General features: G+C 40.3%; 2 protein-coding genes across 2 annotated transcripts in view; one reads left to right on the top strand and one right to left on the bottom strand.

The window, feature by feature from the left end:
* Positions 1–15,281, top strand: part of ENOX1 (ecto-NOX disulfide-thiol exchanger 1) — a 609,648-nt gene that overhangs the window by 94,544 nt on the left and 499,823 nt on the right. The window contains exon 2 of the mRNA XM_012649266.1: positions 11,892–11,969. The gene's annotated coding sequence lies outside the window, so the exon portion shown is untranslated. The remainder of the gene's footprint in view (positions 1–11,891; positions 11,970–15,281) is intronic.
* Positions 1–15,281, bottom strand: part of LOC105813516 — a 130,058-nt gene that overhangs the window by 94,449 nt on the left and 20,328 nt on the right. Inside the window, 1 exon segment of the mRNA XM_012648247.1 lies at positions 594–709. Coding sequence (XP_012503701.1) covers positions 594–709 — 116 coding nt within the window.

Here is a 15,281-nt window from a genome sequence, read left to right as displayed (position 1 = left end):
CGTCAACAAATGGGCAAGCGAAATGAACAGAAACTTTTCAAAAGAAGACAGAATAGTGGCCAGCAAACATATAAAAAAATGCTCAACATATAAAAAAATGCTCAATATCTCTACTCTTATTCATGGTGTTAGGGGTGAGTGAAAGAAATGTGAGAGCTAATTCTTTTTATATTTGTTGCCATGGTACAAAGATTATACCTCCTTGATCGGATGTCTGTATTAGAGGGCAGAGGATGCATTGTTTACTCATCATGCCCTCTAATACCTTGCTTATCTGGTGGTCATATTTCCAACAGTTCTGTCATCTGGAGTTTAGAAGTTTTGGGTGATAGAAGATTAGTGTTGAAAAGGATCTTAGGCATAATTTAACCCGGTTGCCTTATTTTGCAGATGAAGAAATACAACCCCAAACAAGTATGGGGCCTAGCCATGGATTAGAAAAAAGTCTCCAAGTAAAAAACAGTAATTACAAAATTTACATCCTATTTACTCATTTACTTTGTAAATATTTGTTGAGTAGGTATTTAAATCATGAGGGATATACTAGGACTAGGGGCCCCCCTTGGAATAGGGGCACTCCTTGAAGCTCTTACCAAATACGTGTATCATGAGGCTGAGAATTGTTCCTGGTAAATTCTTTGAAGATGACAGGGACTTGATCTGGTTCATTCCCCAGTGTCTCATGCCTTCCAGAGGATGAAGCTGCTGACTGCAGGAAGAAATGAAAGAGAGAATCACAGTGTAGACATTGGTAAACATTTAGTGTGCTCAAATCTACTGACTTAAAAAAAAGTCCCAAGGAATTATTAATTTTTATTCCATTGCTAAGTCTAAATTCATGTTAATAACAGTGATCCAAGAAAAGGTTAAAATTCTTTCAACCTGCTGTTTTAGCATAGTGGTTGAGTGTGTAATACATTTTCAAAAAGCTTTCAAATATAAAGAGTATTAGTGTCTAAAAGTGTGAGCTTCAGCTCTCTGGGAAAGTTTTTCTAAAGTCATCAAAATTTATTGAACACCTGCTATGCATAACAACCTGTCACTAGACCATGAATAGATAAGTTTGATGTTGGTAGAGGAGAAATTGAGTCATTGTAAAGTCATTGTAAATAAACTTGATGTTTAGCTGTTAACTTTACAACAGGGTTTTATTTACTGAAACCATTATTAAGGTTGGTGTTGTGTAAGGAGTGATCCTAAATGTGGGATAGCAAGAGAAAAGGGGATAAATAAACTATATTACCTTCTGTAACCCTGGCAGTGTGCCAGGTCTGTGACTTCACGTAATACTCACACCAATCCTACATGGTACTCAGTGTTATCACCATTTTGTTGACGAGGAAACTTAGAATCAAGAGGTGACGTAATTTGCGCAAGACAACATAGCTGGCAAACAACTAGATTTGAATCTGTATCTACAGGATTCCAAAGCCTAGGATTGGTCCATTGTACCTGGTGCAAGTGACATTTAATTCTCCAGCCGACATGGAGTGTAACTTTATAGACACATGCATTCATTCATTTATGCATCCATCCATCCATTCAACAAATATTTGAGAGCCAACTTTATGCCAAACTCTATAAGGAGAGGCAGATCTGAATTAATAGAAAATCTGAACTACAGGATAATATAATACATAATAAAGGTACTTGATAAAATTATAAGAATGTGTTTTTTTTTAATTATTTTAGTCTATAGACTCAGTACCATGCCTTTAAAATCATACCTTTTATATTCGGGGGAAATGTTTTTTGAATTTTAAAAATCATTGGTTAGACATAAATTCAAAATGAAATCATTTGTACTTAGCAAATTCATTTGAAAAATTGTATATTATTGTTAAATTGGTGATGCTGGCCCTGATGATTAAAAGAAGGCAAGCTTTCTTTTTTCCTCCACTTTCAGGGTAGTAGCTTCTCCATTCAGCCTCCTGGATATATTGTGTGCACATTTGTTGTAGCACCTCCAAGATTTCCAAGTAAATGGGATATCAAGGGTAATGTTTTATTGCTTCATTAATTCTGAATTAGGGAAGTCTAGATTAGTGAAATATACAATATATAGAGTTAGAGAGCAAGAAATAGACTATCATAAATATGTACAATTATTATTTGTCAATTAAAATAAAACATAAATAAAAAGAGCATCAACAACAAAAAGAGAAATAGACTAACAGTATGTTCTAGAAAGCAAAGGATATCAACTCAGAAGGTCTGAGTTTGAATGCAGGGTCTTGTACGGCATTGTGCAAGATTCTAGATCTCTTTGAGCCTGGACTTATTTATTTAATAGTGCTCATGTCACATCGTTGTGAGAATTAAAAGACACCATAGATGTAAAAAAATGCTTTGCAAAGAGAGATAGTTTGAGATTGTGTAAAGATCTTTATAGGATCGTCTCTATGACAGTTGACAAGTCTTGGTATCAGGTATCAAGTGAGGATAACAGGGCATTTAACATGGGGCTCAAGCTGTGAAGGAAAGAAGAGAAATTGAGCTGTAGAGAGAGATTGTTTGAGTATAAAGGGAAGAGGGTGTCAGTATTTGCCTGTTTTTGACTGCTCAGTTTTTTTGCCTTTTTCAGTTTAGGTACCATTGGCATCCTACAGCCATCCTACAGCCAACCTTCTGCTTCCATCCTCTGGAGTTACCTCCAAGATGTCTGAGAGTGGCGCCAAAGGCCCCCATCCTGAATCTTCCCTTATTTCTGATCCTCTGCTTCCTTTCAGCCACTCCTACACTCCTACTTGTGTGCTCGTCTGCTCTCCACACCTCCCACCCTCCGTCAATCTTGATCACTGATTCAGGCTCTTCCTAGGAACAGGCTCTCTGAATCAAGTCCCCTCTGAGTTAGTCCTGGCTTGTTTTCACTCTTGCCATCTGTCTTTCCTGTATTCTCTTTACAAATCGCAATCACCACACTACCAAAAAGGAAAGAACATCTTAATGATATGAGAAGACACAGAAACATGATGTGTCCAAGGAGTCCAAAGTGTTCTACAGAGCAGAATGGCCAGGGAGATAAGACCTGGATGGAGGGTCTTGCTGGGAGACCCTGTGGGCAGTTTCAGAGGGTGGCCCACCCGAGTATTCAATGACAGGGCAAATATCAACTCTACTTTGTGTGTGCTGAGAGCATACCACTTATGTACGTGGGTGAAAGCATTTGGCAACACAATTAGTGATGGATGAAAATAACAATTTTATGAAGTTATAAGATGGTAACGTACATGACCACCATGGTTTTATCCCTGACACATGGTGACCCATGGTTTTCTAAATCCGTAGACTGGAGGTCGGGGTGCAACTGACTAGGTATCTCATACTCCTTTCCCCTGAACCCCCTTCTTTGGGCACAAGTAACTGTGATGGTGCATAATTACCTCTTCATCAGTGGGCTGTAGGGGTCCTTTGGAAAAATGTTATTAGAGAAAAGCAGCAGGGAGGAAGTCTGCAAATCAACAAGAAAACAGACAACCCACGTTTAGTAGGAACAAAAATGTATGACTAACGGGGACAAACACAGAGGCGGACACCCCCTCACTGTTTCTCTTTAGACTTCCAAATGTGAGGTGGGAGTCCTTACAGCTTCTGAGGGAGAGCCTGGCAGATGAACAATGAAAGGCTATTTTTAAGACTCGTACAGGTAGTATGCAGACTAAACAGCGTGTCCAGCCTTCCCAGTCCTGCCTCCAATGTTTATTTTCTTTAAATATGATCTAAATTATTTTAGTGGTAATTTCATCTCATTAAATTTTATTCCTTTAAATAATGTTACAAAGACCAGACCTGTGAACTCTTTAGTTCTAGCATTCTCCTTTCCTTTTTCCTAAAATTTATTCAGTGCTTTTGGTGTTCTTTGAGAAAGCTGAAAGTATAGGTGAGGAACTCCAAACGAGGGTGTATAAAAAGGTACTGTCATGCCAGTGAGTCCCGGGCACAAGTGTTCCTTCCACTTAGGAGGAATCTCCATCTGTGTAGCCACTTAGGAAGGTCTCTGAATAGCTTGTGCAGTAGGGGCTTTGTGGTTCGTAATTAAAGTGTCTGTTTAAAAATCTGTGTCACATTGCACTTTAATATTTGATTTGCTCTCTGTAAGGTTTGCTTTGGTGTTATTGATTTTTTTGGTTTTGTCAGCCACGTTTTATGGATTATTTAAACAGTGTCTGTGATGGGGCGAGCAAAAGGAAAATGGCACAGGAAAGGCAGCAGCACCCTCACGTCGTCCGTGAATGTGTGCTCTCACGTGGAGGATGGTGCTCCCAGGGTTCCCTGTGTGTGCTGGGTGACACACAGGGGGGTGATGACGCATGGGTGGATCTCATGAAAGGAAGTCTGGCTCCATGTTTCAGCTCTGCTGGTAACTTGCTGTGTGACCTTCGCTAAGACTCATCACCTCATCTGCCCTCAGCGTCCTTGGTGACGGATAAGTTAATGGGCACAACAAAAACAACTACCACTACCCTGCCTCTCTGTTCCTCAAAAGATTGCTGAAATATTTAAAATTTGCTTTGAATTATAAAAACAATGTATTAAAAATTATATGTATTTTTATATATGCATTCATGTATATATGCATATACACACACACGTTTGCTGTTCACACTGAGGCAGAGACCAAGCAAGCCGAACTTGATTCCTCCTGGTGGACTCAAACACTGCCGCCACTTCTGTAGGTCTGTAGCATGGCACGTGGCCCCTTGTGTGGTCCTCCCCATCTCAGTGCGTGGTGTATGCTCCCATTCAGAAATCGTCTTTGATTCCTCCTCCTCTTTTAGTTCCCATGTCCAATCTGTCCATCACCAGTCCTGTCGTCTCCTCTTTCAAAACATACTTCAAATTCATCCACTTCTGCTACTCTTTTGCCGTCACCCTTGTCCCGACCACCATCATCAGCCTCTGTTGATTGCCTCTCTATAATCCATTTTCCACGCAGTTGCCAGAGCGACCTTTCAAAAATTTAGAACACATTATGACAAGCCCTGCTTAAAACTATTGAGCGGGCTTACCCCAGTGCCGGTCTATGGCTACCTTATTCACCGTGCTCTAGCCAAGCTGCAATCTTTAGTTCTTCAACTCACCATGCTTTTTCTTACCTTAAGTATTTTTTAAATAGACTTTATTTTTTAGAGCAGTTTTAGGTTCACAGTAAAATTCAGTGGAAAGTATAGAGAGTTCTCATATACCCCTTGCCCCCACACATGCATAACTTCCCCCGTTATCAGCATCCCCCACCAGAGTGGTACATTTGTTACAACTGATGAACCTACATTCACACGCCATGATCACCCAGAGCTCATAGTTTACATTAGGGTTTGCTTCCGGTGTTGTACGTTCTGTAGGTTTAGACAAATGCACAATGACATGTATCCTCCATTGCAGTGTCATACAGAATAGTTTCACTGCCCTAAAAATCCCCCGTGCTCTGCCTGTTCATCCCTTTCTCTCCCCAATCTCTGACAGCCACTGATCCTTTTACTGTCTCCATAATTTGGGCTTTTCCCGAATATCCTATTTAGAATTGTACACTATCTAGCCTTTTCAGACAGACTTTTTTCACTTAGTAATATGCGTTTGAGTTTCCTCCGTGTCTTTTTATGACCTTAAGGATTTTGCTGTAGCTTTTTGCTCCACTTCACTTTAAATTTCCACCCTATTTAACTAGGCCCTATTATCACATCACCCTGTTGTATTTTCTTCATAGCACTTAATTGCCCTCTGTCATTTTCTTTTTGTGTTTACTGCCTGTCTCTCTCACTAGAATTTAAGCTCAATTAGAGTGTATGTGGGGGGGGGTCTTGCCTGTCTTATTCCAGGCCGTATCCCCAGTACCTAGAATAGTTCCTGCTGCATAGTAGGTGCTCAGTAAATGTTTGAAGAGCTAAATGCATGCGTGACTTAAATATTAATTATCCTTAGCATTACTCTTCTCTTCTGCTTGGTCTCTAAGGTGACAAACTCTCTCATTCACTCTGCTCCGGGTTTCATTCAGAGGAAGAGGCAGAAATTCATGTTAAGTCACTGAGTCTGGGAATCATTCCTTGTTCACCTTTGGCTTCTGAAGCTGTGTTGGTTGTCTGCTGAGTTTAATGGGTCTCCAGGCGGGTGGCAGTTTGGTAGCCTTGGATGGGAATCAGTCACATTGCAAGAGAGAACAGAGGCAGTAGAAAAATGATTAAGGGAAAATAGCAGAAAAGTATGATTTAACATTTATTGAGTCACACATTGTACTCAAAGCTGTGTATAACATAAAAAGCAAATTAGGAGACAAGTCAGATATAAAATGAGTGAGCACACATGAGCACACAATACTGCAAGAGAAAGCTATTTCTTCAGATGCTTTCTTTCATTTACCAAACTGTAGTCTTATCAAAGAATATAGGCTACTTCAAGAGAGAAACAGTGCACCCAGTGTTGTGGCCCAGTTATGCCCCGTGGGGCACAGAGAGGCCTACAATTTCGTTACTAGTTTTTAAAGAAACTTTCTGCTAAGGCTAGCACACTTTCTAGGGAGGCCAAACCAAGTGGAGCTGAGTTAATGTTCTCATTAAAATGTTAAAGAGGCTTTATTCATGAACGACTGATGCTGTAATTGGTCTATCCTTGTAAACTACGAAAATATGTGGGATCTCTTACCCAGGCATTCATCCAGTCCCTCTGTCAGGGGGAGCTTAGTTTAGTGGAGGGCTTGGCTGGATGTGGGGACTGGGAAGTAGATCCTTTGATCACATTTTTGGGGGTGTGGCAGAAGTGGTGCCGAGGGGTACTCCATCAGTCCGTTTTCATTCTGTAGATCTTGGTTTGTAAGCATGATTTGACTGTTTGATCTTGAGTTCTAATTTGGAAGTCATATGAGAAATGAACATATACGTACACACATGCAAACAAATATTATGGAAGGAAGCAGGTGGTGGTTGTGGTTTTATCCTTTCCGTAAACCATAGCTTATCAAGACGAGAATAGAAGAAATAGATGCTGAAGTGCCGGTGAAACTGAACAGGGAATTGATCTGGAAAAGTTATGGCCTATGAACTGCAGGGGGAGAAGGCAGAACTGGCTGTGAGAGGTAACAGACCCACCTGCCTTTGCCATCCCTCAATGCCCTAATATGAAAACATAGCCGTGGAACTCTAGGTGGTGAATGCAGATGGCAAATACAACTATTTTTTTCTTCCTGGAAACGACTTGTAATGATGTTTAGATAGAGCTCTGAAATCATAGAGCTGTGGTTCTTAAACAGCTAGGAAACTATATGCTGGAAACCTCGAAATGAAATTTAAGGGGGAAAAGGTTAAAACATACTACCTTTTCCTAATTCTTCATTATTAGAAACCTGTGTTGAATGGTAACAATTCTAGGCTTCATGATATGCAGCTGTAGTATTAATAATAAAAGTAGTATCTAGGGATTGCTTTAAAATAGTGTGTGTTGGAGGGAATATCTTTTCCTCATTCATCCTAGGTTTATGGCTCAGGCCCCTCTAAAAAAAGATAGATTGATAAGGGAAGAGCATAAAAATGCATTTAATATAAATTTTATGTGACGAGAGACTTCATAAGGAAATAAGGACCTGACGAAATGGTTAAACTTGTGTATTCTTATGCTAGGTGATGAAAAAGTGGATAGTCATGGAGAAACAGAATTGGATAAAGGGAGTATTATCTCTGGTAATAAAATAGAGGACGTTTACCAAGGCCTGTTTGTTCAGATGCTTCTTGGCATCTCTGTGTCTTTGAGACCTTTCCTTAGTGTACAGGGAGAGTGCCTCTCCTGTGAGGGTCTTATGATCTGCTTCAGGGGAAGGTCAGAAAATCTTCCTAAATTTTATGACCTGCTTCAGGGAGAAGTGTCAGGGAAGGTGAGAGAGAGCTTCCTGGTTCTGCTGTTTTCTCAAATGCCAAGATTCCATGTTTGGGGGTATCATATCCTAAACCTCATTAATAGTTATTTTTTCTTTTTTCACTGATGGGTTTTAGATACTTTACCCTTGGTTATATTTAAATTAAAATACATATGCTGTCAACATTTTTTCTTCAAAGGGTCAAATCCTTTTCAGATGTGAGTACAGAGCATTTGTTAAAACTGGCTCCAGTCTGAGGGGGCAACAGAGTTAAAAGTTAATACAGAAGGTTCTCTCTGTATGATAGATTGGGTAGATTTCTAAAGAATTCTTTTCTAGAGGGATAATGATCCCAGTACAATGATGTTAATGTTAAAAAGAAACCCTCATAGTTTTCAAACATAAAGAAAGTGAATTCCATTTTTTGGAGTGCTGTTGATACATTATAAAATATATATTTTTTTAATTATTAAGAGATTCAAAGCAAAATATAACAAATTTTCACTGCTGGCTCTTCCACTAAACTCCTGGTTGACTGAAGTGGAGTGACTTGCAGTCTCTGTTTTGGGGAACTGCTAACCTAGTATTTGAATTTAGAGGTGAATCCAGAGAGGTGGGGATTCTTAGGGTTCTATCCAGACACACCTCGACTTTGTCATGTCTTCACCTTAGCTACTATAGGATTCCAGTCCCTTTCCTGATCTGTAGACTGAATCCATTCTGGAGGTTTCTTTTTGGCTTGGCTAGAAATCTCAGTGGGTTGTGATTAGGTCCTCACTTCCCAGTATGACTCAGAAACCTCTGAAGAAATGTAATGGTGTGATGAGACCTTCAGTAATAACAGAGTATGTACACAGTATTGTGAGAACAAAGGGTTTGACTCATTCATCCTAGGCTTCTGTAATTTTTGAGAACTTTTGTCTGCTTTCTAGTTTTTCCATTTTCTCACTTGCTATTACAATGCTAGTTGTCACATCTGACAGCTCAGTGTCCCTGCCCAAAGCAACCCCTCTTCCTGTTCTAGTTCTCAGAGGCAAGTTACATCTGAGACCCTATGTTGACCTTATGATTAGATGGCAATGCCAAAACCTGGGGAAAATTTTCAAAGTGCATCAGTGTGTAATAGTGTTTTCCTCCAAATACTTAATTCTGTTGTGTCTTAAGGCTTATATTGATTGGTCAATTGATTGATTAATTAACTCATTCATTCATCATGTATTTTGGGAACATATACTACATGCCAGGGACATAAATTAATACTTTATATAGAGACGGGGATAACAAGGTGGGCAAATAAATTTGTCTATAAAGTTCTGCAAATAGTTCACAGGTTAAATATAAAAGAAAACCAAATTGCTTTTCTGCAGTACAAAGACTATGTGTGAGATTGCCGTGTCATAGCCTATGCCATAGAGTTCTCCGTAAGCGCATTTCATGTGGGAAGTGATACCAGATATTTTCTATATTACAATAATCTTCATATATTTAGTAAGCTGTAACTTGTAAGGCTTCCTGATGGGGCATTAAATGAGGCCTTTTGTGGGCTGCGCTGTGTCTTTGTCAAGAAGCCCTCTGTTAACTCCTGCCTTGTCATTCATCTGGCTTGTACTGGTAACGAAACATGTTTCAGTCATTCCAGGAGGGTTTTCGGGATCTGCACAGAGAAGGACAAGACTAACAAAAGGATTGGTTTCGTGGTGGGTTGGAAGGAATGCACTTAGGGAAAACCAGGGATAGAATGAAACCCTTCGCCTAGTATATTTAACATCTTTATACCCTTTCTGCGCAGCAGCTGAATACTCCAGAATTGTTGTACGTTTTAGGAAATGCTAAGAATATGCTGGGTTACTGCATTTTAGAAAGTTTTTCTTTTTCCTCTCAACTGTTGACCTGGCAGCAGGTTGGGAGAATCTGAGAACTCCAAGTATTACAGTGGAACAGGTCCAGGAGTCCAGCAATGTTCCTATCGTTTCTAAGCCATGTGCTTGGGAGGACTGGCTATCAACTGATAACAGAGATTCTACTCTAGGAAGGGAAAGAGAGCATAGAAGAGGGAAATACAAATGTGGGAATATTAGTGAAGAAAAGGAAAAAGAGATCAAGGAGAAAAGGGCAGGAAGATGTTTGCTTGTCCTTCCTTCTCTCCCTTACTTCCTCCTTCTCACAAATGGAAGGTGTGAAAACGCAGGCAGATTGAAAGGGGAAATGAAGAGAGTCGAATTAGAGATAGGTATGCACTTGGAGGTAGTAAGGGAGAAGGAAAAGGAGTCAAAGAAATCACAAGAGTGAAGGGGAAGGAGACTGGATAAGAACTATTCAAATGAAGGATGAAGAGATAGGCACAAAGAGAGGAATGCACACTTTGGTCACACTGAGAGCCTTCAATTGCTCTCTGCGGGCATCTGCCAAATAGCCGATGTCCCTTGCTGAAGACACTTTCCTGACTTTTGTATTAACTTTAATGCGATTCTCTTTATGGTCCCTGTATTGCGGCTTGCACTTTCATTGACACTGTGTGATCAAATAGCAAATGTGGGGGCGCAGTTCTGTTATCCCTGCCCCCCTGGAGTTTGCAGCAGACTTCTGAGTCAATGCTCCTTGTGTTTGATGTTTGCCAGTCCTCCTTGTCTACAGGTAGGAGAGTTGAAAGGGAAAAGAAACGTTCCTAAGGGCTGTCACGTTTATAACTCATGCATACAAATATTCAAAGTAGCTGAAAAAAAACTATAAAATGACAATCCAATATTCTTTTGAAGTAAGATGACTCTTTCATTGCTGGTCTGGTTACCTGCCCTAACCCAGCATCACACTTGCTGTACCTGTAGGCATGCTGCTTCTTGAAAGATCTTTCCTCATCTTTTTTCAAGACTCAGCTGATGAAGCCTTCCCAATATCCCAGATCTGGGTCAGGAGCTTTCTGAGTGGGCACCAGTATCCTTCCTTGCCTCTGGCTCCCTGGGCTGGGTTATTATTGAGCACCTGGTTGTGGAATGAATAATATGTCCTGTCAATGTCTATAATGCTGATCCTTTGAGTGTAAAATAAATCTTCTAGAATTGGCTATGCTTTTAGATGTCAGTTTACAATTAGCCTACATGTTCTGTAAAGAAAAGGGATTTAAACAGCTGTAAGAAGTTTCTGGAGAGTTTAGTAGGATTTTTGTCCCCAGATTCATGCAGCTGTAATCAAGGAATTGTGATTCCATGAAGTTCTAGATACCAGAGGATGGTCTTGAAGTTTTGGGCAAACTTTTTCTTGTGATCCTAGTTATCACAGACCTGATGCATAAAACACTTTAAAACCATGCTTCTCAGACTTCGGCATGCATAGGAATCCTCTGAGGATCTTGCCAGAATGCAGATACTGTTGCAGTAGGTCTCAGGTGGGTTCTCAGAGTCTGCACTTCAAGCTCCGTGGTAGGGCTGATGTTACTGTATATGGACCACACTCTGAGCAACAGGGCTTTAAAATACTTTCTAGAAAATAAAGTAGGGATTTATTCTATGAAAATATATGGGTACACTTTATAATTTGCAGACAACAAATTTTCTGAGAGAAAATTTCTGAATATCTCTTATTTCAACTTGGAGATTTGCAATAATTTCCACACTTAAAAATAGTGTATCTGCTACTGGTCAGCTTCCCAAACTGCTTTTGAATGATACTGTAGGTTGTACTACCCTTAATTAATATGTAGTTTTATATATTTAGGCTTTCTTAGGTTTGGCTATGGCCCTAGCACTAGCCCTGGTATAGCTACTTTAACAACAAAGACTAATTATCTGTAATATTCTTAGGAAGCAGAAATATTCTTTGGAAGATTGACATTTCAAAGGCTGTGTTTATGAAGAGACCTTCACATTTATTGATTGTTCCCAAGTTAGCACCATGCAGAGACCTTCTCTAAGGGTATTCGGGTGGAATGGCTGGAAAAGGAAAGAGCAATGTTCAGCTCTGCAAGCAGAACCTTGTGTCTGCTTACACGCGTTCCATCAGCTCTCTGAAATTGATGTTTGAAGTTTTTCCTAACAAGATGGCCTTTGTTTTACAGGTCCTTTGCAGCCAGCATGATATCATATTTATAACACGTGGAGGAGGAGAGCGCTCACCTTGCTCAGGTAAAGGGGTGGTGTGTGCTGCACAGGGATGACAGCAGGTTGGTTGTCGCTGTACGGGAAGGGGTTTAGCTTAATTATACTATTGACAGCATTCTCTTATGTGTGTCTTGCTCAGCTGTGCTGGGGTTCAGAGAGCCTGTGGTAGAAGATCTCAGTGAACTAACATGCACTTGGGGAGCACCTGCAAAGGTCCTGTGACAGGGCCTCTGTCAACCCAATAGGACAACCAGATTATTACAACCAGTTTAATGACTGTAAACAACCAGTGTAAGAACTGGCCACTTGAAATCTATTTCCAGTGTCTACAGAGTTTACATAGAATTATTACTATTCTTCATCTTTATTACCTTGTCAGAAGGCTTTTCTCTCTTCAACATTTATGTAAATATGTGAATACTGAAGATTTCTAATTAAAGTTTCATCTCTCTCCCCTTATATGAAGTTATCCTACTAAATTCCCTTTGCATTTTCTTTTTAAATAAATGCATGTCCCACCACTTTGATTTCCCTAAATAGGTTACCAAGATTAATTTTCCATTAACCTTTACTGCTTCTGTTCTAATCATCTTTTTAGAGGATTAAACAGTTGCCATTAGGTTGGGCTCAGAGTATGAACCTTCTTTTTCTTTAATGGCCTTTATTTATTTATTTATTTTTTACCTTTTTTTAGAGATGGGGATCTCACTATGCTGCCCAGGCTAGTCACAAACTCCTGAGCTCAATGGATCCTCCCGCCTCAGCCTCCTGAATAGCTGAGACCATAGGCACGTGCCACCACACTGGCCCTTTGTTGGTCTTTATAGAACTAATGTGAATGGTGGTGATCTATATATAGTCCAGTGACTGAACCTGTCCCCATTAACTGAGCCAAAGCCTCTGCAGGTAGACCCACACTACGAGTTCTGTTAACCGTGGCAATGTTGTTATTGGGCATGTTTCTTTTGTGACCCAATCTGTATTACTTTCCTCTGATGGCCTTAACAAAATACCCCAAACTGACTGGCTTAAAACAGAAGTTTATTGTCTCACAGTTCTGGAGGCCAGAAGTCTAACTGAAGTATCAGCAGGGTTGGTTCCTTCTGAGCGACACGAGAAAGAATCTGTTCCATGCCTTTCTCCTGCCTCTGGCAGCTTCAGGCACTCCTTGACTTGCATATGGCATTCTCCCTGTGTTGTTACGTTGTCTTACTTCTATGCATGTGTTTTTCTCTGTCCACGTTTCCCTTTCATAAGGACACCAGTCACATTGGATTAGGGCTTGTCCTAATGACCTCATCTTAACTTGATCGTCTCCAAGAACCATATTTCCAAATAAAGTCACGTTCACACGTACAGGGGGTTAAGACTTCACCATCGTCTTGGTATACACAATTCAACCCAGAATGCTAGCTAAGGGAAGGGCACAGGTGTACCTTATTATGCTTTACATTATTGCACTTCGCAGATACGGTGTTTTCTACAAATTGAAGGTTTGCGGCAACCTTGCATCGAGCAAGTCCATCAGTGCCATTTTCCAATAGCATGTGCTCACTCTGTGTCTCTGTGACAGTGGTTTTTTTTTTTGTTTTCAATAAAGGATTTTTAAATTAAGGTATATACATTGTTTTTTGGACATAATGCTCTTGCACACTTAATAGACTATAGTATAGTGTAAATGTAACTGGGAAATGCACTGGGAAACCCAAAAATTTGTGTGACTTGCTTCAATATGATATTTGCTTTATTGCGATGGTTTGGAATTGAACCTGCTATATTTCCGAGGTGTACCCGTACTTAATTCCTCTAACTGTCCACTAAAAAATGTAGCACGTTGCCTGCTGCTTCATAGGTGTCGAATGAGTGAATGGCAAAGACCATAATGGTCATGGTCAAGTTTAATTTGAAAAGGCAAAGTGTAGGGACTAGAGGTGGGCAGGTATAACGCTGGCCCTTGTCCTCAGTGAACTCTTTCAGGATAGTCCAAGTTAAACAACATCATAAATGGGGTAAGAGTTTTCCTTGAAAAGGAATTGCAAGTGGGATTTTTTAAAATATAGCTCTCTGTGTGGAGCCCTGTCCTGCCGTCTCTGCGGCATCGCAGGCTCAACTGCCAATTTACATGCCGCCTCTATCAGTACATCAAGATATCTTTCCAGCTAATTCAATACCATTTAAATCATACTTAGCTAGGCTATTCTTTCTTTCCAGCTGCATCGCTTTGCACTTATTAAATTTAGCGTTCTGTTCCCTGGCTTTAATCTCTAAATGCTATCCTGAAATAGATCTGCCCTAATCGCCATCTTCTCCCTTCTTTATGCTTCTTTAGCTCAACATTATTAGAAGTTATCTGTTGAGGGTTCAGATTTGGATGTTGATAAAATATTAGGATACTGGTCTCAAGGTAGTACTTAAGTGATCTGTTCTTTAGAGATGCTTATTTGGGAAACCCTCATTTCCTGTTGAGGTAGGGCTTTCTGGCCATGTGTACTTTGACTTCCAGGAAAGGATTACTGTTTTAATAGCAAAAGGAAGCCTCCTGCTGAGAGGACTCAAAGGCCAGGGGCAGATCTCCTCCTGAGAGGGTGGTAGGTCTCTTCAGGAGCCTTGTGAATTCATTTAAGCCCTTGCGTTAGTGCTGTGAGGAGCTGCTATAAGTAGGCAGTCTGATGTCTAGATCCTTCCCAGGCTTCAGGGAAGTCTGTGCTGCAGGCATATTGGAATCATTTACTTACAGGCCTTCCCAGCCCCCGGGAGCTTTTCTATTTCTGGGGGTGGGGCTGCAGGCTGTCCCATGGCCAAGTGATAGCATCGGCTTAGACAGCACTGGATTTATAAGATGATGACAGGCAGTAGAAAATGAAAATGAAAATACAAATTCATTTTAGCATTTTTCACACCGACATTAGTCCTAAGAAAATTGGTAAATCAAACAGGAGATATTTATGGCCCTTGTGATGGGTGCAGGCACAGTTCTACCCAGTGCCGCGTGTGGATGTATAACTTTATCCCGTGTCTCTGCTGCTTACTTTTCTTTTCTATTTTATTCAAGAGCTTACTACCCTTGATTAGAGGCCTCTGTAACTTTTCACGTGAACTCTCCTTGGCTGGTTCGTGAGGATGTCTGTAGGGCTTCATTAAAATTGAAACAATTCATTTATTTTGGCCAAACAATGATCACATCTGAGTGATGGTGGGATAGCCCTCTCTCAACCGCAGGTAGAGCCCAGTGAGCAATTACATTCTGATAATTAAACTGTCCTGAAATAGCTAGCGAAGTATTCTACCCTGTGCGTTACCACAGTTATAGCATTCTAATAAGTCTTATTTTAATAACTAAGTTATTT

This window comes from Propithecus coquereli, unplaced genomic scaffold (genome assembly GCF_000956105.1).
Source record: "Propithecus coquereli isolate 6110/MARCELLA unplaced genomic scaffold, Pcoq_1.0 Scaffold11, whole genome shotgun sequence".
NCBI lineage: Eukaryota > Metazoa > Chordata > Mammalia > Primates > Indriidae > Propithecus > Propithecus coquereli.
The sequence above is the reverse complement of the archived record's forward strand: the minus strand, read 5'-3'. Positions and strand labels throughout refer to the sequence as shown.